General features: G+C 31.8%; 3 protein-coding genes across 9 annotated transcripts; 1 reads left to right on the top strand and 2 right to left on the bottom strand.

The window, feature by feature from the left end:
- The first annotated feature begins 22 nt into the window (after nucleotides 1-22).
- LOC116349858 (ceramide synthase 6) lies at nucleotides 23-13588 on the top strand. 4 transcript variants are annotated; one of them, XM_031781470.1, is made up of 7 exons: nucleotides 23-181; nucleotides 796-1291; nucleotides 10769-10889; nucleotides 12446-12667; nucleotides 12733-13045; nucleotides 13141-13310; nucleotides 13383-13588. In XM_031781470.1, exons 2-7 carry the CDS (start codon nucleotides 1107-1109, stop codon nucleotides 13527-13529), a joined length of 1158 nt encoding a protein of 385 aa, XP_031637330.1. In that variant the 5' UTR covers nucleotides 23-181; nucleotides 796-1106; the 3' UTR covers nucleotides 13530-13588. The 4 variants fall into 4 exon arrangements, with proteins under 4 accessions (XP_031637330.1, XP_031637329.1, XP_031637328.1 ...); XM_031781469.1 differs by having other exon boundaries at nucleotides 23-313; XM_031781468.1 differs by having other exon boundaries at nucleotides 23-313; nucleotides 415-1291.
- A 1928-nt stretch (nucleotides 13589-15516) lies between these two features.
- LOC116349928 (trichohyalin-like) lies at nucleotides 15517-20630 on the bottom strand. Of its 3 annotated transcripts, XM_031781592.1 has the most exons (7): nucleotides 20518-20630; nucleotides 19401-19651; nucleotides 18642-19344; nucleotides 18523-18578; nucleotides 16535-16643; nucleotides 16329-16447; nucleotides 15517-16226 (listed from the first exon to the last, which is right to left on the bottom strand). In XM_031781592.1, the coding sequence occupies exons 1-7, from the start codon at nucleotides 20522-20524 to the stop codon at nucleotides 16131-16133; spliced, it is 1341 nt and encodes a 446-aa protein (XP_031637452.1). In that variant the 5' UTR covers nucleotides 20525-20630; the 3' UTR covers nucleotides 15517-16130. The 3 variants fall into 3 exon arrangements, with proteins under 3 accessions (XP_031637452.1, XP_031637451.1, XP_031637453.1); XM_031781591.1 differs by lacking the exon at nucleotides 20518-20630 and having other exon boundaries at nucleotides 19401-20157; XM_031781593.1 differs by lacking the exons at nucleotides 15517-16226; nucleotides 16329-16447; nucleotides 16535-16643; nucleotides 20518-20630 and adding an exon at nucleotides 17679-17901 and having other exon boundaries at nucleotides 19401-20161.
- A 261-nt stretch (nucleotides 20631-20891) lies between these two features.
- Nucleotides 20892-24429, bottom strand: LOC116349944. Of its 2 annotated transcripts, XM_031781626.1 has the most exons (4): nucleotides 24309-24429; nucleotides 22813-24167; nucleotides 21909-22734; nucleotides 20892-21848 (listed from the first exon to the last, which is right to left on the bottom strand). In XM_031781626.1, the coding sequence occupies exons 2-4, from the start codon at nucleotides 24139-24141 to the stop codon at nucleotides 21772-21774; spliced, it is 2232 nt and encodes a 743-aa protein (XP_031637486.1). In that variant the 5' UTR covers nucleotides 24142-24167; nucleotides 24309-24429; the 3' UTR covers nucleotides 20892-21771. The 2 variants fall into 2 exon arrangements, with proteins under 2 accessions (XP_031637486.1, XP_031637485.1); XM_031781625.1 differs by having other exon boundaries at nucleotides 20892-22734.
- Nucleotides 24430-25488: the final 1059 nt, after the last annotated feature.

Raw genomic sequence — 25488 nt, 5'->3', positions numbered from 1 at the left:
TTTCTAGAGTCTGACGAGTCCGAATTGAATTCTCCAAAGTGTCAGTCAGTGTATGAGTTTTTGCGGCTAAGTTATATATTTTGGTGTTGAACGATTTTAAGTAATATTTCCCACTATTTTGACTTTGCCACGAGAACTTTCAGAACTACAATTGATTTGTCATTTTCACACCCATCAAAGAGTGAGCCAATTTTTTTGTGACGCATTCTAACTTCATTCTGTTGTCTCATATTGAGTTTCAACCATTTTTTGTGTGAAAAAAATATTTGAGTCGCACAAGATAGACGCCTTTGTGTCCTAACAGTGTGTGATGGTGGGGAACTTGACATATTTATTGTGTTTGATCAAATTATATTAATTATAGATAAAAAAAATTCAAATTATAATCGAATTTTTCACGAATGTCGATTACAGCGTAATACTCTGGAAAATATAGTGAAGAAGAGAAATGAAAAATAATAAGTCAATTAAAAATATCAAATATTAAGATAATAAAAAAGGAACAAATAAAATATTATTCGGATTCTGTGATCACAAATCTGATATACACAAAAACAATATTACTTTTTCTATTTACATCGTCAAAACATCCATCATAAATATTTTGTGTGTAGACTGTGATTCACATTATCGTATAAAAACAACACAAAACACAAGAACTAAAATTCTTGTATGCTGAGACAGTTTAACATAGTGCTTGAATTAATAAGCTCTTAATGTGTTTATATGAAAAAAAAATTGTGAGATGAGTGCTAATGTTTAAAGGTTTTAAAATTATTGTGATTTTGATTTCAGGTCATTATGCGAATGTCTTAATTCTTTTTTACTGGTCGTATGATTACGAGATAATTTGTAGCTTCTTACATCATACGATTAATTAATTGTAAAAAACAGTAATCAAGCTGAAATAAAAAAAACCACACAAATATCGCATGTGAACGATATTCTGAATCAAACTATTATAACCAAGAAGATAAGAAAAACAACATAGAACCGAAACATTTGCATAATTATCGCTTGAATCGTGTGTCTTGCCGTGATTATAACTGGTACATGGTTTTCAAGAAAAGTCAATCTGGCAAATAGCAAACGAGTGTATAAAAAACATGGGCATTTACCGATACATTTCTGATACCTTTTGGTCAACATCAGTTTGGTTGCCACCAAACACAACATGGGCTGATATTGCACCAGGATCAAGGCCTGATGTTGACCATGCTGATTACAGAGACTTATGGTGGCCAATTCCAATGGCCATTGTACTACTTATCATAAGATTTTGTGTTGAAAAGTAAGTATTGGATTTGTTTTTTTCCTTCACTAGTTGAAGTCATACACATTATATCCCAAAACATAACCTCAATTTCACCTAATTTATTGATATTGAAATTATTCGCTTATTGTTTTTTTATCTTTACCATTTTTTTATATCATTTAGCAAGTTCAATGAGTCACAAATTGTAAAATGATAATGATCCATGTGTGCATAATATATAAAAACATTCAGAAAGGTAGTCGAATTTCGGCTGATGTCAAATTTCAAAAAAAAAAAAAAAAAAAAAAATATTGTTCTTAGATGTAGAGATACATGAAATAATTTTCGCAATGTGGTTTTCCGGAAAAATATCGAAAGAACAAGATAAAATGTACAAAGTAGATCATTAGATTTGAAAAATGTCAACTGGGACAAAAATCATCCTCAATTTTCAACAAAATTCTGTTCATAAGAATATACGGAAATGAAATTAATATGTTCGAAAACTTATATTCGTTTCTCAAGCGAGTATATTTGCTATATGTTAAGTGCTTTTGATATAATATAGCCCTTACGAATTCTCTGGTGGAAAATTAGATGAATTGATTAATATTATTAACGATTTTTTACATTCTACTACTCGTAAAAAATTAATAATTGCTTTTGTCGGGTAAAAACAACGATAACAATAACTCGTGTCCACACGCGACTTATTCGTAATTACACAATTTTTAGTGACCAAATGAGCATGCAACATTTTTTATCGGTATAACAGCATTTTTTTATTAAAAAAAAATGTATTGAAGGGTAACCCACATATTCAACCAATGACTAAGCCGGCTACAATAAGTACTAGTTCATTTTGGCTTTATGTCGTCCTTGTATGATGCACACACACAATTTTTCAGCTTTCAGGCTGTGTACAATAATTTTGCCTTTTCGAATTATTTTTCATTATTTATAACTATAATTTTTCCATTTTTCATTGTGAACGTTTAACAGATTTAATAATTTTATCTTGATCTTGATCTTTTTATTAGAGTGGTTGCATTAAGGGTTACGTTAAATTGGTGAAATATAGAAATATATACTTTTGCCAATAAATCGAGCTATTTTCATATTATACTCAGCAGCGCGAGCAATGAAATAACTTTAACTGTTTTATGATTGGCCAAATTAAGATATTAAAATTGTTTCTCACCATGGTTGACTAGCATAATATTGGATTTTTGTTGACAAACACCAAAAAAAGATAGATATGTGTTTCACTCAGTTTTTTCAACGTTATAGGATCTAATGCTATAAAAAATTGAATGATATTTAAAAAAAAATGAATACCATTTCATTATTTTTGGAACGACATTCATTCCGGGATGTGATTTTGCCCTATAAAAAAGACGCTTATATTCAACTTTGATATTGGACGACTTTATTACTTTTCCGCACACACCTAGTGTGTAAGATAAAGTATTGGAATCAGTCGAAAAATTAACACCCAACAAAAAAGTTTTGTTGTTAACTCGATTAATTTCAACCAAGAATAAAATGTCTTACATCCGTAAGATGAACTTTTCCGCACTCTGATCCACAACATGCATTTACTACAAATCTTTCACTGAAAGAATTCACGAGAAAACTGAATCTGACATTAGTTTTACGATACAAATAATTTTCGAAGCACTTTTCATACAAAAACTACTAAAAATGCCTATATATGATATCGTAATCATGTGAAAATTTGTAGTTCTTGTATCATGTGCTGAATCATAATATTTTAAGCTGCCCGATACATAAGTTGACCTTATTTCTCCGTGAAAATTTTTGAAAATGAAAGACACTTGCGCCATCTTGCGTTTTTCCTCCAGAGTAATCATTTGCAGAAACAGTAGTCTGTGTTCGTATTTTGGCAGTCTATAACTATTCCAGGACATTCTCCTTAGTGCAAATAATAAGAATTTTTTTGTATTGACTCTAATCTTTTGTACATATTGTTATAGTGTGGATTCCATACTCCATTTTCAATAATTGGTAATATAAATGTGAAATAAAGGCGTTTTATCGTCCATGGGTCAACAAAATCCCTGCTGTTGAATTTTAACCAAGCCAGTCTTGATTTTGCCTTAGCTGCCACAAACTCAATGTGTAACTTGAAATTCACTTTCACATCGAGCAACACTCACAAGTCCTTTATTACATTGACTCTCTCAATCCGAATTCCATCTATATTGTAGTTGTGTTCAAATTGCAAAGTACCCCGATGATACGATATAAGTTTTGTTTTGTTGACGTTTAGTTTTAGAAAATTGCGTCCATAGTAATTTGTTACATGATCCAAATCCTCTTGAAGATGAATGCAGTCATCTCCTGATTTGATACATTTATAAAGTTTTGTATCATCAGCAAATGAAAGTATGCATGAATTTGTCACAACGAAAGGGAGGTCAATTACGAACATTATGAACAGAGTTGCGCCAATGGAATAACCTTGACCAGTACCAGAAGTTACTTCGATTGGGTTTGACTTGGTATCCGATATCTTGACTATTTGTCTGCGACCAGACAAATAAGATTCAATTCATTTTAACAGCTGTGTATTCAAACCCATGATTTTTAGCTTTTGAATTAGTAATCTTGTGTTCACTGAATCAAAAGCCTTCGCGATGTCCAAATATATTGTGTCCGTTTGAAGTCCTTTCCCCATGTTGATAATCGTTTTAGACGTTAATTCCGATAAGTTTTTTATCGTTGATCTATTTTTGATGAACCCATGCTGACTTTGGTGGACTATATTTTGTAGATATTAATTGAGATGGTTTGTGATGATTGAATCAAGAATTTTTGACACAATACACTGAAGTGCCACACCATAGTAATTTTGAACGTTGTTTCTGTCGCCGTTTTTGTAAACTGGTCTTACAAAGGACGTTCTCCATAACTGCGGTACAGTGGCAGTTTCAAGTGATTCTTTTAACAGTGTTGTGATTGGCTCCTGTAGTGAAATCAAACAATGCTTGATAAATTTGTTTGGTATTTCATCAGGTCCACTGACAAGATCATCTGGAAGCATGCTTATTTGTTGTCTAACAAGCTCTTCTGTTATTTCAATCGTTGTTATTTCGGCACATACATCTCGTATAATCTCGATTTACGCGCTGTCATACTGTAGATTTGCTTCTAACGAGCTGTATGCTGACGCAAAGTGTTTTGCAAAAAAACCTGCTATTGTTGATTTGCCTTCTGCCTTTTCATCCAAATAAGTCATCTCATGTGGAAAATCATCACTTTTCCTCTTTTGGAAGTTTACATGTTGGAAGAATTTCTTTGGGTCATCATTTAAGATGTTCTCCATTTCTATTCTGTAATCCTTAAGAGCCGATCGTTCACTACATTTGTATTCTCTTCTTATTTTTCTGAATTCTTCTGTTGATTTAATTGTGTGGAGCTTTGTTTTTATTCGATGAGCCTTACTGACTTTGTTCTTCAAATTAATTAATTGTTTGTTGCACCATTTTGGATATTTGCTCACGATTTTCGTCTTTAACTGGACATGTTTTTCAATTATTGACTTCATAATTATGTAAAAATTATTCAGTCTTAATTCCAAAGTGATTACATTGAAAACACTGTCCCAGTCAACATCTAAAAGCGCCTCATTTATTTGTGCATAGTCAGCATTGACGAAATCACGATATGTTTGCTTTGTTTCATTTATTTTTATGACTGATTCATTATATTTTATTTTGATTGCATTGTTACTTCCCCTTATATTCGAGGTACCCCTTATATTCGTTGAAATTTCTTCAAACTCTCGGAATGGTATTTTTGTGTGAAAAAAATAACCTGTGCAAAGTTTCAGCTCATTACGATATCATACAGGCATGGATTTCATACAAAAATCCAATTTTTTTGAAATTTCTGTATAAAAAGTGTGTCGAAAGTTATTTGTATCGCAAAACCAACGTCATATTCGGTTTTTTCGTACCCAAAAACCCCCCAATACACATTTTTGAGTGTTTAAGTATACATTAAATATCACTTTTAGAAGAAAAATTGAATTTTCCCCATGGATGGCCATAGGCATCACACCAGACATGACACTTCACTCTATCAACCAAAGTCGCTCAAAATCTAATGGTTTCTATTCCTCGGTTTCTATTTCTCCTGTGAAGTCAGATTTTGAATTACTTTTCTGGTTTGAAAGTTATCGTGTTAACAAATTTTTGCGTACAGGGTACGCACATACATTCGGACATCGAAAAAACGCTAGATTCGTGTTCCCTGGCCCCAAAAACACCCAGAAAACGCATTTATGATGGGTGTTAACTTTTCGACCGATTCCAATACTTTACCTTACACACTATATATCAATTTAAATACTTTCCCCTTACACACTAGGTGTGTGCGGAAAAGTAAAAACAAACCTCCTAAAAACACCCTTTATTTTGGCAGGAAAATGAGATTTATAGGTTTTCACTGTGATTAAATTACTGCAACTAGAAATTTTGGGAAAGAATATGATCGATTTCGAATCAAAAAAACGCAATAAATGTTTCTTTGAATTAATTTAATCATCATAAAAACTTGTGAATCCTATTTTCTTGCCAAAACACATAATCTCACCAAATTTGAAGAAATTTCAATACATTTTAGGAGTACGAAAATGTTGAGCAGAAAATCAAAAATTTTGTATGGAAGGTACCCCTAAATTGTATTGAAATTTCCTCAAACTTTCAGAATGTTAGCTTTTTGTGAAAAAAATACCCTGCGCAAAGTTTCAAGTCTTTACGTGTCATAAATTATTTAATAATAATAGCTGCACCGAACAGCGTTCTTTCGCCTTGGTGGTTTATTGAAAATATTTTGATTAAATAAATATAATATGATATAATTTAATTTTTATCAAGCATTTTTGAGAGTGTAACTGAAAAATTATTGCTTCTCTCCTTATATGTAAATAATATAATATTCATAAATTAATTTTGCAACTACTAATCCATAAATTTTCTATTCTTTGTTTAACTGTTGATAAATTTACTTCTAAATCAAATAAACTTTTATCACTGTTTTGCAATTTTTTGGCATAATAATCGTTGAATAATGTAAGCATATAATTTATTGGCTCATATTTTGTGTAATCAGTTCTCCTAATTGGTAAATCAAATAGTGGTGTTGCTCTGGTGTCATGTGCTGAATCATAATAATTCATACTGTTTGAAACATAAGTTGACTTTAAATCTCCGTGAATAATTTTGAAAATAAAAGACACTTGCGCCATCTTGCGTCTCTCCTTAAGAGTAATCATTTGCAGAAATAGTAGTCTGTGTTCGTATTTTGGCAGTCTTAAATCGTTCCAGGCCATTCTCCTTAGAGCATACAATAAGAATTAATTTTGTATTGACTCAATTCTTTTGCACATATTGTCGTAGTGTGGATTCCATATTTCAGATCCATACTCAATAATCGGTAAAATAAATGCAAAGTAAAGGCGTTTTAGTGTCCATGGGTCGACAAAATCCCTGCTGTTGAATTTTACCCAAGCAAATCTTGATTTTGCCTTTGCAACAACATGCTCGATGTGTGATTTGAAATTCATCTTCACATCAAGCAATACTCCCAAGTCCTTTATTACGTCTACTCTTTCAATTTGCACGCCATCTACGTTGTAATTATATTCATATTTCAGTGATCCACGATGATATGATATTATTTTTGTTTTGTTAACGTTCAACTTTAATAAATTGCGTTCATAGTAATTTGCCACACGATCCAAATCCCTTTGAAGATGAATACAGTCATCTTCTGATTTTATGCATTTTGAAATCTTGGTATCATCAGCGAATGAAAGAATGCAAGATCCAAATCACGACGAAAGGTAGATCTATCACAAACATGATGAACAAAGTTGCGCCAATGGGATAACCTAATAACGCCAATGGATTTGTATCGAAAAACTAATGTCAGATTCAGTTTTCTCCTGAATTCAAATTTAAGTAAAAGATATGTAATAAATGCATGTTGTGTATCACAGCGCGGAAAAGTTCATCATATGGATGTAAGACATTTTATTTTTACTTTGCGTCCAAAATCAACTAACTAGTTTTTTTAAATGTGTTTGGAAAGAAATCAACATTAGCTATATTATAATAGAGTGGTTCGTTTATCGAAGTTTTTACAAATCAAAATCAATTTTGCAATCTGCGATTTGAAAATTCACTAAAAATTGTGTTTTGAGTTTTTTTGATATTGAATTTTTTGAAATTTTTGCATGGGACCATGCCTGTTTAATGATGTAATCTAATATCAGATTCGGGTTTTTCGTGTCAAAAAAAACCCGAAAACTATATTTTCAAATTGCTCAAATCCCATCAAAATTCGATTCGCTGTAGCGAGAAAACTATTTATATTAACACCATATTTCTATGCATTTCTGGACTGTGCTGGATGTCCTCAAGAGGTTGTAATGGGCCAGTATATATTTTTAAAATCATCGAAAAGAGATCCACTCTATTTTAAATGCTGCCAATTTTACTTGTATTTCAAGTTTTATATTATAATTAGCGTAGAAAAGACGCTTTTTGTTGCTATTGTAATAAACTTATTATTCACTACAAATTGATGTCCGAACAAATTAGCAAGGGGCGTTTGGAATAAAAAAATATGTGCATACATAATTACTCTTTATGTATGTCAATCACTGAGCCTTTGCTCTGGTAATATATAAGTGAAATCATACAATGTTGCCAGCTAGCTATTTATATCAACTATTGCTAAAGGGATATATCAATAGATGCTATTTAACGCATATCTTCGCTTGGACGCTGTGTATGCTGGACATAGTAATGGTCTCATTGTTTGAAATTTTTAACGTTTTAAATCATTTCAAAACAATGACACCATTGTTATGTTGAGTATATGCAGCATCCGAGCGAAGATATGCGATAAATAGCAGCTATTTGTATATTAGAGTGTATCGCTTTTTTAAAACTAAAATGCACTTCTGAATAACCTATGCCAAATGGTCCCAGTCCCAATCTTGCCTAGGTGTTTTTTTGCAAAAAAAAAAAAATGAAAACTGGATTCGCGCATGGTGTCTAAAAGTTCCCGAAAGTTCCAAAAATGGTCGATTTTTGATCTTTTGTGTTTGAGGAAAAGCTTGCCTATACTCCCAATATCGATTATTTTTATGCTTAAATCATCAGAACTGAACTCAAACAACACATTGCAAAAGAAAACTTCATTCAAACTCAAAAATTGGTACCTTCACCGTGTAGCATCGTTGAAAATTCTCTCATTCATTGAAAATTCTCAGAAGTTCCGATTTTCAAACTATTTATTTTTAAACAAAAAATGATGAAAATTAAAGGTTACATGATCCAGGATGATCAATAATTGTCTGAAATTAATGTGTACGAAGTATCACATGTCATAATCTCATGCCAGGGGCTTAATACGGCAAACAAATTTACAGGAATTCACGTAAATTCACACTTTTGAATCGAGCGGTTATTGATGAGTTCGGTGAATTCGTGTGAATAGAATGAAATGTGTCAAAGTAATAAAGTGAGGTTATGATAACCTCAATATTTTTTAATTTATTATTTTTCAATATTTCTGATTATTTTCGATAGAAAATCGCTCAAAATTGAAAATAAAATTAATTTTTATTAAGAAAATATAAAAAACATTTACAATTTCGTTACACAAAATATAAATATTGCAGTAATTGCTACCAGAAACTATTCACCACAATCTCACATATTTGAATGAAATCGCCGTAGAATTCACTGGAATTCATTCGTTTGCTGAAAAATTCAGTTAATTTAGATATTATTATAGAATTCAGTCGTTGAAATTTTGAATTAAGCCCCTTAATCTCATGTTTGGTACCCATGTTGATACCAAATAGAGACTTTATAGAAAAATACTGTACATTAACATATTTAACAAAACTGTACCGCATCTGCGCTTTTCATGGATTTTACTCAATTTGTGACTTTGAAGTAAGATGTACATGTAATCTTTGGTGAAATATACGACATAGTGCAGTATAGCGAATCGCATAGTACATATAAATGAATGCAAGGGGATCGTGCATCTCTAAACCTTGAAAGCGCTTACAATATTCGCCGTGCATGTTATAATTGTGTCACTTAAATCTCATTATCATTCCAAAAGGTAATATTACCACCGGGTCCAAACCGTGGCCGAGCTGTCAAATCACAAATGTCGTTAGTTGTCCCTATCGAAATCTGCTGTCAAGCAAAGTATATATTACATTTTGTACGAGATTTATTTATTTATAAATATAAAAAAACAATGTGAATGTGAACAAAAAAGATAAAAATTAATGTCGTGGCGAATTATGTAAAAAATAAATATTATATTTCAATCACTCAGCGGCTAGTATGATTGAATACGCTTATACTGCTGCAAAGCAGTTCCAAAATATACAAACACATAAAGGTCGACCCGCTTTAGATAACATTTCTATTTTTTACACGTAATGACAAGCAAACAAACAAACAAATTTGGAAAATTCATTACAAAATGGTGTTTAACTCCATTAAATGTCATTAAAATTATTCTGCTGTGCAAAATGGGTAAATATATGCATTTTTAGTATATTCCGATGAGGTTGACCTCATGACGTTACCATTGGGTACCGAAAATGAATTTGTGACACGAACTACTGCTGTGTTAGGACGTAGAACTTTTGAGCACACTATTTTCAGACAATTATTGTTCATCCCAGATCATGCAACCTTTGATTTTCATAAAATTTTGTACAGAAATAAATAATTTGAAAATCACAATTTTTGAAATTTTTCGATGAAATGTCGTTCCAATGTAGTGACGGTACCATTTTTTGACTTGACATTAAATTTTTGTTCTGAAATGCGTTTTTGGGGTTCTGTTCTGATGATTCAAGTATAAAAGTAAGTAATATTGAAAGTATAGTCAAGTTTTTGTTCAAACACAAAAACCTTGAGAATCGCCAATTTTTGGAATTTTTGGGCTGGTTTTGATTTGTTTTTTTTTTTTTTTTTTTTTTTTTCATAAAACATCTGGATGTGATTTCCGGGACCATTTAACATAGGTTATGCATAGGTACAACGTTGATTTCGAAATATTTCACATTATTGATACACTCTATTATATATCTGATGTAGATAGCTAGCTAGAAACATTGTATGAGTGAAATGCTCCTCCACAGAATTAAAAACTGGATAGAATATACCCAAAATCTATCGATTCCAAATACATGCCATTTTTTTTTAAATTTTCCACTATTGACAAGAATTCCACTAAAGTCAAGTTCCGTTATTGACAGGTTTTACAAAAAAACAAGTTCTACTAATGTTTGAAGAAAACTAAACGACTTGTATATTGTAGTTGCGCATGAACCATGTTTACATGTTTTCGCATTTTATAAGACCAATAGCACAACATCCAACAACAATGATCAATGAAATCAAAAATTGAAACTGATTAAAGTTAAAAAAATTCTTTCAGGTATATTCTTAGTCCGTTTGGTAAATCACTAGGTATAAAAAGTGCACGAAGTAAACGTGCCACACCAAATCCAATTTTGGAGGACGCATATAGCAAATGCAGTCGAATACATCATAAAACGGTAAGTTGAAAATGTTGAATATCGACTTGACTTATTTTAAATCTAAGTTGTATTAAACAATAATAAAATCCACTACTTTCGCGTGTAAATAAGGAAAATGATTTTCGTCATAAAATATCAAAAAAAATATCTCTTTTCTATTGGCTCGGTAATATTTGAATCTGTATTTTCAATTTCTTACAATTGTCTTTAAACTTTTACTTATTTTGGCTTTCGAAAGTTACGATTTGTTTTATTTTATTTTTTGGTTGAATTAAAAAAAAACTTAAATATGAATTGTATTTATTCAGTAAATGGCCCAATTTCAAAGAAAGAATCCACATCTATGCGTTATTTGAACACATTGAGAAGGTGGTGGTCATTTGACCACCATTGAAACACACTCTCAATGCAAAGAAATATTTTTCATTTTTTTTTGGATTGAATCATAAAAATAAAATTTACGTAAAATACAACCATTTGTGTTACCTGGCTCAATTTTTGTCTCATATTCAAATCACGTGATTGCATTCCAAAAGTTTGATGTGACAAAAATATAAAAAATGATTCTACATAGCTTGCCTTTGTTCAGTCATATTCCCAAATATCATGTATGCAAGTCACATAAATAGGTAGGTGAATTCATTTAATATGGTATGTGTATGCCATAGAAGGTGCAGTTGATTTTAAACGAAAACTCATTTCAATTCAATCAGTTTCCAAAACGAAATCCAAGAAATCTGAATAAAACTTCAAATTGTGCATTACAACGAATGTTCGTATTTTTGATAAATTGGCATAAGATTGGTCGAATAAATATTTCTTTGTTTGTCAAAAATTAAGAAAGGAATTGATAATTATATCTTATTTATCGAAAATTTATTGTGTTTTCATACTACATATTTAATTTATATTTTAGTTTGATCTACAATTTGGGGTTAGAATATTTCCTTAATTTTTTTTGATTATACTCTATTAATCTTGATATCTTTTCCGTATTGTAAATCGAATTAAATGAAAGTGAAATCGAATGGATGAAATATACTTTACCAATTCAATTAAATTTCACAATGTAGTATGTCTTGAATATTTAATCAAATAAAAAACCTCTTCCGAGTTCAAAATTTGTGATTTCAATTAACGAAAATGTTGGTTGATAATTTTTCTGTGCACTGTGAATAAAAATACAAATGTACATTCAAAACGTTGCAGAAATTCCCTTTTTACTGTCAATATGGACTACTGACGCAATGCATCGTTCCGAATGTACAAATATACAGGGTGTCTCATATATCAGGCTCACTATGAAGGAGTGAAAATGTCTAAAAACCCTTTGGGGGGTATGTTGGGGGTAAAAAATAGAAAATTTCTATCTGAGCAGAATTGTAAATTTTTCCCCAGGGTGGGTGGTGCTGAATTTTTTGACGTTTAGGGTATCGTTGGAAAGGTATTCAACGACAGCTTCATCTATGGTCGTAAAACTGAATTTTGACCGTGTTTTTCATTGGACCATCCGCTGTTATCAAATATCTATTTATTTAAATTTCTTCTTTCTATTTTATTAAATGTAATCTTAGGTTATTGGACTTGCAAAGCAAATGGATATGACTGAGCGACAAATCGAACGATGGTGGAGGTATCGGCGTGCACAGGACAAACCATCGACACTAGTCAAATTTTGTGAGAATTCATGGCGTTTCCTCTACTACACCCACAGTTTTGCTTTTGGTCTATTTGTACTCTGGGATAAGTCATGGTTCTGGGATGTCAAACACTGCTGGCATGGCTATCCCCATCAAGTAAGTTTTACATAATTTAACTGAACAAAAATAAAAAACGATATTTCATCACTCTTTTTCTTCAGTCGGTAGACAGTGAAATATGGTCGTATTACATGTTTTCGATGTCATTCTATTGGGCTTTGGTTGCGTCACAATTCTTCGATATTAAACGCAAAGATTTCTGGCAAATGTTTGTTCATCACATCGTTACGTTGCTGCTACTGTCATTGAGTTGGATTTGTAACTTGCACCGAGTTGGATCACTGGTGCTTGTTATTCATGATTGTGCTGATATCTTTTTAGAAGCTGCCAAAATAACCAAATATGCAAACTACCAAAAACTTTGCGATGCAATTTTTGCGCTTTTCACATTCATCTGGATTGTTACTCGTTTGGGTTTTTATCCTTTTACTTGTCATTATTTCCATTACGTTCCATTACATGTTTATTAATTTCTATTAATTCCATTTTTCTTTTCTGATTCACCCTAGGTTTTTATCCGCGCATAATTTATTCGAGCACTGTTGAAGCTCCACGCATTTTACCAATGTTCCCAGCATACTATATCTTCAACAGTTTGCTAATATTGCTTCTATGCTTACACGTCGCGTGGACTTATATGATTTTAAAAATCGCTCATAATTCACTCAAATCAGGAAAAGAAAGTGTTGTTCAATCTTTTCTAGATATATAGAAAAGAAAAGTATAATAATAATACTACTTTAAATTCTAGATGGAAGGTGATTGCCGTTCGAGCAGTAGCGAGTTGTCTGATAGTTCAGAAAGCGTAAAAGGAGCAGCTAATGGAACGCCTCAAAAGAAGTCTGTATCAAAATTACGGTCAACATCAAACTCACCAAAACATTCACACAAGGATTAGAGAAAAAAACTTCAAGTTTTAGTTTGAATGAAACTAAATTATATTTCAAACTGTAAGACGAAGCCCGATCATGGTATAGGATTTCCTATATAAACCTTGTAACTAACAACACCTCTAATGCGTATTCCGAATACTAATAGAAGTTTGTGACAATATGGCCGTCACAGTTTGGAAAAATCATAATGAATCGATTAAACTGCGTTAAACTGTTAAAATAAAACAGTAGAAATAAATAGATTTTAATTTTTTACATTTTGAAAATAAAAAATCTTTTGTTTTTTTAATTTTGTGAGATTTTCTGTCCACAATATTCAAAAATATTAAATTAATAAAAATGAATTGGTTGACATAACCTCACTTTTGTGTCACAATCGTGATAAACCGATCAAATAATTATTAATAATTATTATATAATAATAATTATTTAATCGGTTTATCACGATTGTGACACAAAAGTGAGGTTATGTCAACCAATTCATTTTTATTAATTTAATATTTTTGAATATTGTGGACAGAAAATCTCACAAAATTAAAAAAACAAAAGATTTGTTATTTTCAAAAATGTAAAAAATTAAAATCTATTTATTTCTAGTGTTTTAATTCAACAGTTTAACGCAGTTTAATCGATTCATTATGATTTTGCCAAACTGTGACGGCCATATTGTCACAAACTTCTATTAGTACTCGGAATACGCATTAGAGGTGTTGTTAGTTACGGGCATGATCAGGCTTCGCTGTAAGAGAACAAAAGATCAACAATTGAAAACAGATAAAAAAGGACTTGTGTTGCAAAGAGTGCCTCTGATTTGTTTTCTTCTCCATCTGATCGTAATTTTTAAGTTTCAATATTAAGAAATTTATGTAAATGATATGAAGTGGGATGGAGTGAAATTACTAGACTGGACCCCAAAAGACAAAAGTTCGAATTTTGTCGGTAAAACCCGCGGATATTATTTCATATGGTGTGTAGATAACGTGTGTAAAGTTTCATGCCGATAGCTCATAGCTACATGTTTCCGCAAGAGATTGGTGGATCATTATGTGTATTTCTTGAAAAAAAAACGGTAGTCATCATTCTTGACCATAAACTAACGACTAGAGAAGTTTCAATCGATTTCGATAAAAACAACATATAGAAAGTTTCTTTACAAAATTTTGGATTTTTTGACCGAAATTGAATGTATTGTACCAAAGACACGACAAATTTCCACAAATTTATCTTACTTGAAGCTAGAATACTTTCTGAGCAGAAAAAAAGCAATTCCACTGATACACACCCATTTGAATGCTTCGTATAGCTTGAACACTGAAATTTACATAGCAAATTTGAAACAATGAACATGATGAGGTCCATATGAATATGAAATATTATTTCTTCGCACTATAATAAAGTTCTAAACATATTTAAACGACTGAATTCAATCTTAACAACATCCATGCTGCTTGAAAACGTTCTGGCCTGACGTTCTGCGCATTGTTATATAGCCTATTTTCAACTCGTAATATAAAACTGATAGTTTTATGAAGAATTGACAGTCAATTCAGACTCTTCATTTTATATTGCGAGTTGAAAACTTACCTTCATATCGGCCAAGTATTTTAGCTCCAAAGAAAAATCAAACATTTTGTAAAGAAAATTTGTGAATGCTAAAAAATGATTAACCAAAATTGTCATGTTTCAAGAAATGCACATATTGATCCACCAAGCTCTTGCGGCAACATGTAGCTATGAGCGACAAATTTCCTGAAACTTTACACACGTTATCTACGCACGTCCGACGTCCGTTGATGCCACCGACACAATTGGAAATTTTGTGTTTTGGGAGCCAGTATTGGGACTTGATTGTACATTTATAGCATTTAATAGAGTTCAAAATATCACAAAAAATACACACCAGAAGGACATGAAACCGGAACAAATAATGTAATGAAAGTATATAATTGTATCTCAATTATGTACATTAAAGTAGATAAAAATAGGCATGAAAGAAAGTGGAATAAAAATAGAAAATAATAAGAAACACTTTTTTTAACTATTTTTCTATTTATGCTTGACCAGCAAGAAAAAAAAACTTATATACAACGAAAGATCATTTTTAGAACGATTAAACTCATTAAATGTTTCGAACACATTTAAATTAGCCCTTTTGTTGCTCCAGATCATTTCGGTCCATTTTAGCAGTATCTGATTTATGTCACATTAAAATTTGATTATAAATTTTTGCACGTTTTCTTTATTTTTGAATAGTATAATTGAAAAAAGTCAAAAAATGTTGTTGTGATAAAAAAAAATTTGAGATAAAAATTAAAAAAGTGTGTTTTCTCTAAGTGAAACCTTTTCATTTTTAAGTACATAATGGCTCATATGCGTCATGTTTTATTTATTCGAGCAACTTTCAAGTTTGATATGATTTTATTTTGTCAATCTGTGTCACAACACATTATGTTCTAACTGTCTTGGAGTTTATGTTTGAATCTGCTTGAAACTAATAGTATTCGTGAATAATAAACAATTTAAATAGTATTTTATCATTGTCCTTGTGTTTTTAAATTTGTTTCAATAACTTTTAAACCGTAATGTATATGTGTGCATTGTGCAAGCTAAATATGACATAACTTCAATTGACGCTCAACATCACGTATAATATGCTCTGGAATCTTAGATTCTCGCATTTCCATAACCTTTTTAGTAATAACCTACAGAAGAAAAGATTGGAAAAATGGAAATTAATCAATAAGCAATGGAACAGAATGGAAGAAATGGAAAAAAAAGAATCAAAGGAATGGAATTGTAATTACTTTTCGAATATTCTCTTGGCGAGTATCTTCTATCTTCTTTTGCTCTTCGTTTGCTTGGTGACTTTGTATTTGAAATGTTCTACGATTCTCCATCTTTTGTTGAATTTGAGTGATGATTTCTATGAATAGGATATAATAAAAAAGACTTAATTTTACACGTTTGAGTATGTGGTTTTTGAATATTTTGTGTTGAAAAAATAAAATACCGATCCGATATTTTTCTTTGAGGTGATGCATTTTTAATTTATGAGCTCTTTCTTCTTCTTCTTCATGCTTCAATTTATTTAACAGTTGTAGAACATCGTGTGCCTCCAACTATCAAAATTGTTGTGTGTGTTAAAATTTGTAAAAGCATCAATAAGTATTCAATTCAATAGATTGTTTTCTTTTAAATATCCTAATCAAATTGATTTATTCATTAGACTAGCCCAAAAATAATTTTTTTTATATGGTATCGAGATGTAACAACATTAAAATAACGTGTTTGGCATATTTTTTCTTCCAAAAGTCGATCGGTCTTCCAAAACTCGCAAGGAGACTTGGATATTTTCTCGATTAACGAATTTGATGCAATTTTAAAGTTCGAAAAAATGTCTATTTCACTGTCAAAGATACTGTGAGGAGTTGTTTTGGCACGAAAAAACCGAATATGATGTTATTTCTACGGTACGACCAATTTTTGTTACACTTTTCAAACAAAAATCTGAAAAAAAAACCAAAAATGGGCCACCTGTGTGACATCGTAATGACGTGAAACCTTGCACATGCTATTTTTCCCCTATTTCTGATTTACATTTCTTAAAACTTGTTAAGATTATGTATTGGGGTGAATGACTTTTTCGAATAAATGTAAGTATCAAATTCTATGGGCCAGAGTAGTTATATAACCATGAGCTTATTCCAAAATAGCCATATTTTGGTGGGATCATAGCCCTCATTTTTTACCCTAGGTGTCGTCTCTGAGTCTTAGATTCTTTAAATGATAATTTTCCGTGGTCAAGAGACCGACAGCAATTCTTAGTCACTATTCCTTCTACTCTGTCTTCCAGAATCTTGCATGCACAGTGATAAATTGCCGATAGTTCCTCCTGCTTGATTGTTGTTGTTTGTACCAGAGGAATTGAAAACTAAGTGCCCTCACGCATGCAATAAAAACCACATCCACATAAATGGGAGGAATTTGCAGAATTGATATGCAGAGTCCTGCTTAGTCAAAAATTTGACTTAATATCATAGTTTATTTTATTATAACTATTTAGTTTAGTTTATAGTTAGAACTATAATCAGTTATTATGTGTTACTGGCTTGACTACTTAGCAATTATTAAAATAACATTAAGAGTAGTTAGCAAGCGTTGAAGAATAAAATATCTCCCGTAAATGTATTTCAAAATAAAAACAGATGTACACAGAGAGAATCGAACCATCGACTCCAGCACCATGGCATCTTGTGACTGCAACTAGACTGACTCAGCCATGGTGTCGGTCATTGTACACTACAACCGACATACACCACGTGGGAACTATCGACACATATCAAAATGAATCTTTAAACTGTCTTCAAGTACGGGCATCTATAATTTGATTAGGAAAAAGGAAAACAATCTAATTATTTGCTCTTTTGGTTATGGCCAGCCCTAGGGGTTATCCACCAAACTAGAAAACTAGAAAAATCTATTGTAAAATCTATTATTGTAAAATAAACGGAATCACGATTTTTCTTATAAAAATAACAAAAAACTTCAGCAATATAACCGAAAAAAATCTGTAAAATTTACTATTTCAAAAAAAAATTCTGTGAATTTAAAGATTTTTTTTCAGTAAAATTCACAAAAATATTAATTAGTAGTAAATTTTACTATGACATTTTTCTTAATATTTCTGAAAAATGTCTGTGCATTCAAATAAAAAAGTAAAATATATTATATATATATATTTGAATAAGCAATATAGTCTGTAACCTCACTATTAACATCTCATCATGTGAAGTTTTCTGTCAAATCGTTACGTATACGTCAAGTTATAAAGTATAATGACTTGAACGTAAAGTCTAGTACGAACTAGAAAATCTAGCACGCACTAGAAAAACTAGAAATAACTAGAAGAAAGTTGAAAAACTAGTTTGGTGGTTATCCCCCAGGGCCAGCCATAAATTTAATTAAAAAATATTCTAAATGGATGTCGATGACACAAACTTCTTCTCGTCTCGCTTTGATCCGTTTTGTTTCCTCAATTTGTGCTGCGCGTGCTTCTAAAATTGTAAATATAATTTGAAAATTCCAAATGGTAAATTTGTTAGAAGGTTCGAGCAAACCTAGTACTTGACTTTCAATTTTTTTTCGCTTGAATGCAGTTTCCAACGCTTTTTTACGATATTCACGTTCTTTTTGCTCCTGAATACGCCTAAGATTAGCCATTTCAATCTCGTGTTTAGTCTCCAACACTTCTTTTTGCCGTGATAAAATTCTATCAATTTCCATTTGCTTTCGCTCACGCTGAATTTTCCTCTCTTTATCCAATTTTCTTTCACGTTCAGATTTTTGCCGCATATACTCTTGTGCTTTCATTTCAGCCTCACGTTTCTGCTCCTCTGCCTTCTTTTTGAATTCTTCGCAAGCTCTAATATTGTCCTGAAATTCTTTGCGTATTTGATTTTTTCGCTCGCGTTCTGCTATTTTTTTTGAATCTTCTTCAAATTTTAAGATTTTTTGTGATATCGCGATTGCATGTGCTTCATTTTCAATACGCTCAGCTTGAATCAATTTCTTTAACTCACGACTTTTCAGTCCTTCTTTCAATTCATTTGCATACTTATCTCTTAGTTCTTTCCATTCTTGTTCTTTTCGCTTCTGTTCTGCTAACTTTTTTGCATCTTCTTCAAGCATAATTTTCTCCAAGTTCAACTCCTTTTCGCGCCACATTTTTTCTAACTCTTTTTTCTCGTTTATTTGAGCATCTTGTAGTATATGCACTTTTGCAGCAAGTATGATTTTATTAGCTCGTTTCACTTCATCTTCCTGTAAAAGCAAAAAAATTATTTTCTTTTGTCATTTCTAAAAAGAGTTTTTTCAACCTGTTCCTGTTTGGCTAAAAATGCACGATTCAATAGTTTGGATTCTTTTTTGGCTTTTTCCACCGCGAATGGATCGTAGTTTTTCCCAAATTTTTCATCTCGAATCATATCCAATTCTTGCAAAATTCGTTTTCTTTTCTGGCTTTCCATTTCAAGTTTACATATTTCAGCCTCTTCTTTTTCTATTTGAACTTGCTTCTCTTGGTTTTTATTGAATTGCCTGGCTACTTGAATTCGTTCGTGAGCAAATGCTGTTTTTGGACGCAAATTACTGTTTTTGTCTAAACTTGATCGTTTTGAAATTAATTTTAGTGAATGAGTGGAATTTGGTAGTTTTGCCGAAGTGGTTCGATGAATTTTCGAAGTCATATTGAAATTTCAAAATATTTATTTATTTTCGAATGTTTGAATTGGAATAAGTTTCAAACGAACAATTAACATAAACAAAAAAGCCGTAGCCGGGGTGATATGTTTGTTTTATTCGATATCGATTTGAATTATGAAAATGTTTTGAATAAAAATATATATGATTCATCCCCCACGTATCCCCACTATTGCGCATAAGTCGCATGGGAGATGAAATACGATGACAGTTCTATGTAATGACAATTTTCTCCTATTTGCCAACAAAGTGCACTAACAGAAAACAGAAGACTCTTTCAGTCAGTCACTAGTGTAAAGTTCATTGATTTGTACAAATTTCAACAAATAAGTGAAGGAGAAAAAAACGAATCTCTCTTTTTATTCGTAATAACCTGAAATTCAGCTGCTTCACTTTTTTATACGAGAAAAATTTTCGATGGCTCACTTTTATTTGGGTGGCAGAAATCTGTGTTCATTCAAGACAAAGAATCTCTGCAAAAAGTATTATATTGCATAAAAAAATCAATATCAGTGCTGAAATCGTCTCATTGTAAATATTTATTTTATTCTACAACAATGAATAAATACGCCATTGCGCAATATTTTGAATTTATTTTCATAGTCGTAAAAAGAAATCAATGGTGTGAAAAGTTGTAATATTTTATTTGTAAAAGTCCGTTTTCATCATATGGACAATTCTATGATTAGCAAGTTATTATGAAATTTGTGCAATTTATAAAACCCATGAACAGACTTAACATTTCCGTGAAAAAGAATGTTGTTAGTCAAATCATATAGTTTATCGATTTTGCACTTCAGAATTTATCAACACTTTTAATTCTACATTACAATTAAAATTCAACAAAGGTGATTATTAAAATATTTTTTCAACATCGAAAACAAAAACGAAAATGTCGAAGAACATTGTAACATCAATGGGAAAATCAACTTCAGCAGTTATTTCGGTTGAAGAGGTTTTTGACGATGGCTATCAACCTTCTAGTGATGGTAAGTCAAAATAGCCGTCAATAACTTGTATTACATAAAAAAATACAAATGATATGAAAACAATTTGACAGCTGGTCATTATAAGGCAACGTATTTATTACGGTTTTTTCAAATGTACATTTGCTGCATTGTTGTTTATTATAATCGCGTATATTTCAAATATTTTTTTCTTCAATAATAGAGCGTTTCTAGTAAAGATATTTGTTGTTGTTGTTTGCTGTTGTTGTTTGTTGTTTTGTTGTTTGTTGTAGTTGCTAGGACATCCGCGAGAACAACTATATGCATAAACAAATGAACTACTCGGTCAGTTTGGTCTTTGGATATACTCATATTAGTTTCATTACATAGTTTATAATGTACGTAAATAATAAGATTCGTACTGTGTTTGGGTTCAAACAAATTATTATAAATATAAATTTATGCAAAGAAAGAAAATGCGAAAAATTGGAGGTATATTGCTAAAAATACAATTGAGCTCAAAACCTAGAAAGGTTCGTAAAATGATTGCCAATTTTATCATCGAACAGGTAGTGTACCTAATCGAACAGGTTCGTGAAGTACACGTACGTTATTTAGTAAAAAACACTTTTTTGACTTATAAATATTTATATATTTGATGTCTTGAGGTCCTACCCAGCAAACAATTGATAGGGCAAATGCATCCATTATGAAGCACATATTGACGGTCGTTTTCGGGGTTAGATTCGTGTGTAGTTTCAGTCATTTCCATAGGTTTGGCATGGTGGAACATTCAGGTGTAAAAACATGGAAAAAGGGAAAGACAACCATTAGTATCAGTTGAACTGGGTATAAAATACTTTTTTTAAATTAAAAACTTTACTCACCTACGGGCACTCCCCCTCCGTACAATGTTGTACTATTGTACAACTAGACCACAAGACTTTATATAGTCTGTTCATGTCTAGCTAAGCTAACTATAATAGTTAAAATATTTTATTTTATGTAATTTTTTGAATGTATGATTAATTGATGATGTTTGTTAGTTGACATTGTTGTTTTGGTCCGGCGGTCTTAACAATGAAACTGGCAATGGTACATCAAAGATCCGGCAAAGTCCTATGTAATTTAAAGCAAATACATTAAATAATGAATATTCTGTTTCCAATTGATTCATACCTTTGAGCATAATGCATTTTGCTGCAACAATATCTCGGTGCCAAGTAACTGTTTGTGGAACAACATCATCATCATCAACATTTAATGGCCAATTTTTGTAGGTAACTTTAACCTTTGACATTAAACGCCCAGTCCGAATTTTTTCGTTCACAGCCTCACGATTGCCATCGATAATTTGTCGCTTAATAATTGCACGTTTTCTTCTCAAAACACGTCTGTTGACCGTTGACACAATGATATCTGGCAGTCCAGCGACTGAATCTGGCAGGCCATCAATCTTTTTCGCTCTACAATCGTAGCACACTTTAAATCGATCATCTTTTGTGTGCCTTGGAAAACGTTCCTGACAATTCGCGCATGTTTGTGATGTTCCCCATTCATCTTGCATTTCAACTTCTGAATGTCCAAGTTTTTTAATGCTCACACGAAACTTACGCGATCCCGGACATCTTTTACGCTTTTTTATTCCAAACGGTCGATCGGGTTTCATCGCCCAAGCACCAAATTGAACCAACGACGGTTTGTTGTTTGTCACACGCACGGCGATTTGATCATTTACTCTGGTCGAGCGAATGTGATGGTCTAAATCCAGTCGTGCATATTCACGCGTCGCATAAGCTGCCATTCCTTTTCGTAACATTTTAATGCGATATTCAATGTATGATTTCCATGTTGAATTACGTGGTGATGGTGGACGATATGGGTATGTTTTGAGATGTTCCTTCTCTTCGATATCAAACCATCCAGCCAACTTTTTCGCTTCTTTGTCTCGTTTTTTCTGCTGAGTTTCCCAATGAAAACGCTGGTTTGGTATTATAATGTTTTCCTTCAAAATGCAAAATGATACAAAAAACTATGAGTTTCTATTCAAAACCATTTCAAATTACATTTCAAAATAACTTACCTCAACAGCCGGCTCATCAGGTGTTTTTTGAATGTTGCGACGCACTACAGTTAACCACGATTTTTCATTCGGATCGATTCCAATGATGTATTTCTTGCCAATGAGTTTTTCCGGCCCCCGATTCGCTTGGGTTGTTTGCTGTGGTCGTTGTTGTCGCTGTGGTCGTTGTTGTCGCTGTGGTTTCTTGTACATTATGGATATTGAAACACTATCGGTCAAAATCTGATGATGGAATGGTTTCGATTTGCCCAATTTATTTATTTTACCGACATCGAACAACATATTCCATAGACCTGATCGATCAGTTTGGGTGTAGTACTTTAAATTTCTCTTATTCATCCGGTTGGTCTGCGTATTGAGAAAAGAAGGCACCAAATCAAGTTCGTTTACAATTTTATTATACAAGTCCGTAATGTCCAATCGCACGTTTTTCAAATGGTAGTCGCATAATGGTATAAGAGCAAAACTGCTTATTTTTGGTGGTCGATTGATTGTTGGCTCTTGAAAGTTCGGATTGTTGCGAAACATTTCATGAATGGTATACCATTGTTCGGCATGACTGTGATACACTTCTATTTGCCGTTGCATTTGACCGAACAACCACAGTGATTCAAACCAACGATATTTTGCGAAAAATTTCATACTCACTGTTCCCGACCATCCAATTTCAGTCAAATCTCTCATTAAAATATTGAATTTTTCAACGCGTTGTGGATCCACATTATTACCATTTGTTAAATTCTTAAATCGATATGAAAACTCTTTGGCATTTCTGATGTCGATGTTATCAAATCTTGAGCCATTGTGGAATCGATTGCGATACCAACAACGCATTCGAAAAAAATTCTCAAGTCGTTTTTCACACCATGTGTTGGTATTGGTTTGAATGTTTGTGATATATTGTTTATAAAAATATCTCAAACCATTTCCCAACTTTTCATCATCTGGCCATCGGAACTGTTCTTCACTGTTTCTTTCTACCATGAAACGAAACTCGGGCAATATCCGATATTGACTTCTGATATTGTTAACGTGTTGGTTTAATACCGCTCTGAAACAATCGGCAATGAACAGGCTTGGATGTGGTTTCAAAAAAAATGCACGATCGTCATTATCAAGTGCTTCATTCAAAATAAAAAGAATAGAAAGTGATGCCAATGCTGCCACTTCTGTCATTTGAACACTGCGCTCGAATAGCATTTTGGTCACAACTTCTCCAACTCTTTCAATCCGTTCATGTTGTTGTCGCAGGATTGTTTGAAGTCCACATTTTATAACAACGTATTTGCTTTCTTCTGGTTGATTATCATCGAGCTCGTCGTCATCCATGTCTTTTTCTGTTCATTCTCAAAAAACTGATCAAATTATTCGAAAATAAAAAATAGACACAAATTTAGAAAAAAAATGCAACAAAAAAAGCATAGATTACGAATAAAATGAGATCACAATTTAAATGACAATCACTTATATCACAATTCAAATTAATCACTTCTTACCTCAACGATGTCACTCTGTATTCTGATTCAAATGATGAAATGTTTTCCAATATTCCGCAGATGAAAATTTTGTTGGAATATTCACCGTCAATTTTATGAATGCTTTCTTATTTTGAAATAACAACAGAGACAATCTCAAAACCAACAGTGAATTTATCCGTTTAACATCGAACAAACAAAATCATTGGAACAAATGTTAGCCAAAAATGACGACAAACAAAATGTTTCATACTCTAATATAAACACTCACACATAATTCTCAAGAATTACAAGCAAAGCACAATTTGTTACAAACAAAAAATGAGAACACACTCATATCACAATTCAAATCAATAACTTCTTATACTATATAACGCTGTGTCCTGATTAAAACGATGAAAATGTTTTTTTTTATTTTGAAATGAAAACAAAGACTGTCACAAAACGGACTGTGAATCTTTCCATTTGACATCGAGTGACTTCTACAGTTACGTTCCAAACACACCAAACCGTTGCTAAAATGACGATAAACAAAAAATGAAACTCATGTACAAGAATTCCATTTATTAATCACTGAATTTTGTTTTTTTTTTTTCAACACAATGGCAACTTAACCATAATTACTTACCTTATTCTTAACAATAACTTCAAAATATTTTGATGCGAAAAAATCCCTATTTAGTTCAAAGAAATTAATTGATACGATGCAATGTTTACGAAGCACATTTTGAATGTAATCAGAAAAATCGGCTTCGATATGATACACACCAATACACACAGCTACCAACTGTCAAATGTCGTACACATTCAAACATGTTTCGAATTCGAAATTCGAATTTGAATTATGAAATAAAAAAAAGAAAAAAAATAAAAAAATGTTTCTGAAACTAAAATCAAATCAAACAAATCTAAAAAAAGGTACATTTATAAATGTATTTCACAGTCACTTGAAATTCCTACGCAATGTTTTTTTTTATTCATGCACAATCGAAACACACACAGAGAGAAGAGAGTAAGATTTGTATTTTCATCCTCTTTTTTTTCCGGTTTGTTTTTCAAATTTCATTTGCTTAAAATCAATCGTATGAATACGATATTATGAACTCAACGAGTTTATGTTATTTACATTTGTTTACATTGTATTGCCGCTACAGTTTCTTAGAATATAATAACAAAAAGAGAAACAATCGAAACACACAGA

This window comes from Contarinia nasturtii, unplaced genomic scaffold (genome assembly GCF_009176525.2).
Source record: "Contarinia nasturtii isolate CC-2019 unplaced genomic scaffold, AAFC_CNas_1.1 Cnas_scaffold_3175, whole genome shotgun sequence".
Classification (NCBI taxonomy): Eukaryota; Metazoa; Arthropoda; class Insecta; order Diptera; family Cecidomyiidae; genus Contarinia; species Contarinia nasturtii.
The sequence above is the reverse complement of the archived record's forward strand: the minus strand, read 5'-3'. Positions and strand labels throughout refer to the sequence as shown.

Excerpts from the sequence above, each read along its gene's own strand:
- LOC116349858 (XM_031781470.1), top strand. The coding sequence starts at position 1,107 with ATGGGCATTTACCGATACATTTCTGATACCTTTTGGTCAACATCAGTT. Across the intron at positions 12,668-12,732 it reads GGCATGGCTATCCCCATCAA|TCGGTAGACAGTGAAATATG; the intron begins GTAAGTTTTACA and ends CTTTTTCTTCAG. Across the intron at positions 13,311-13,382 it reads ATTCACTCAAATCAGGAAAA|ATGGAAGGTGATTGCCGTTC; the intron begins GAAAGTGTTGTT and ends TTTAAATTCTAG.
- LOC116349928 (XM_031781591.1), bottom strand. The coding sequence starts at position 19,769 with ATGACTTCGAAAATTCATCGAACCACTTCGGCAAAACTACCAAATTCC. Across the intron at positions 16,644-18,522 it reads TCAAAGCGAGACGAGAAGAA|TTGGAGGCACACGATGTTCT; the intron begins GTTTGTGTCATC and ends CAATTTTGATAG. Across the intron at positions 16,448-16,534 it reads CAAAGAAAAATATCGGATCG|AAATCATCACTCAAATTCAA; the intron begins GTATTTTATTTT and ends TCCTATTCATAG.
- LOC116349944 (XM_031781625.1), bottom strand. The coding sequence starts at position 24,141 with ATGGATGACGACGAGCTCGATGATAATCAACCAGAAGAAAGCAAATAC. Across the intron at positions 22,735-22,812 it reads CTGATGAGCCGGCTGTTGAG|GAAAACATTATAATACCAAA; the intron begins GTAAGTTATTTT and ends TGCATTTTGAAG.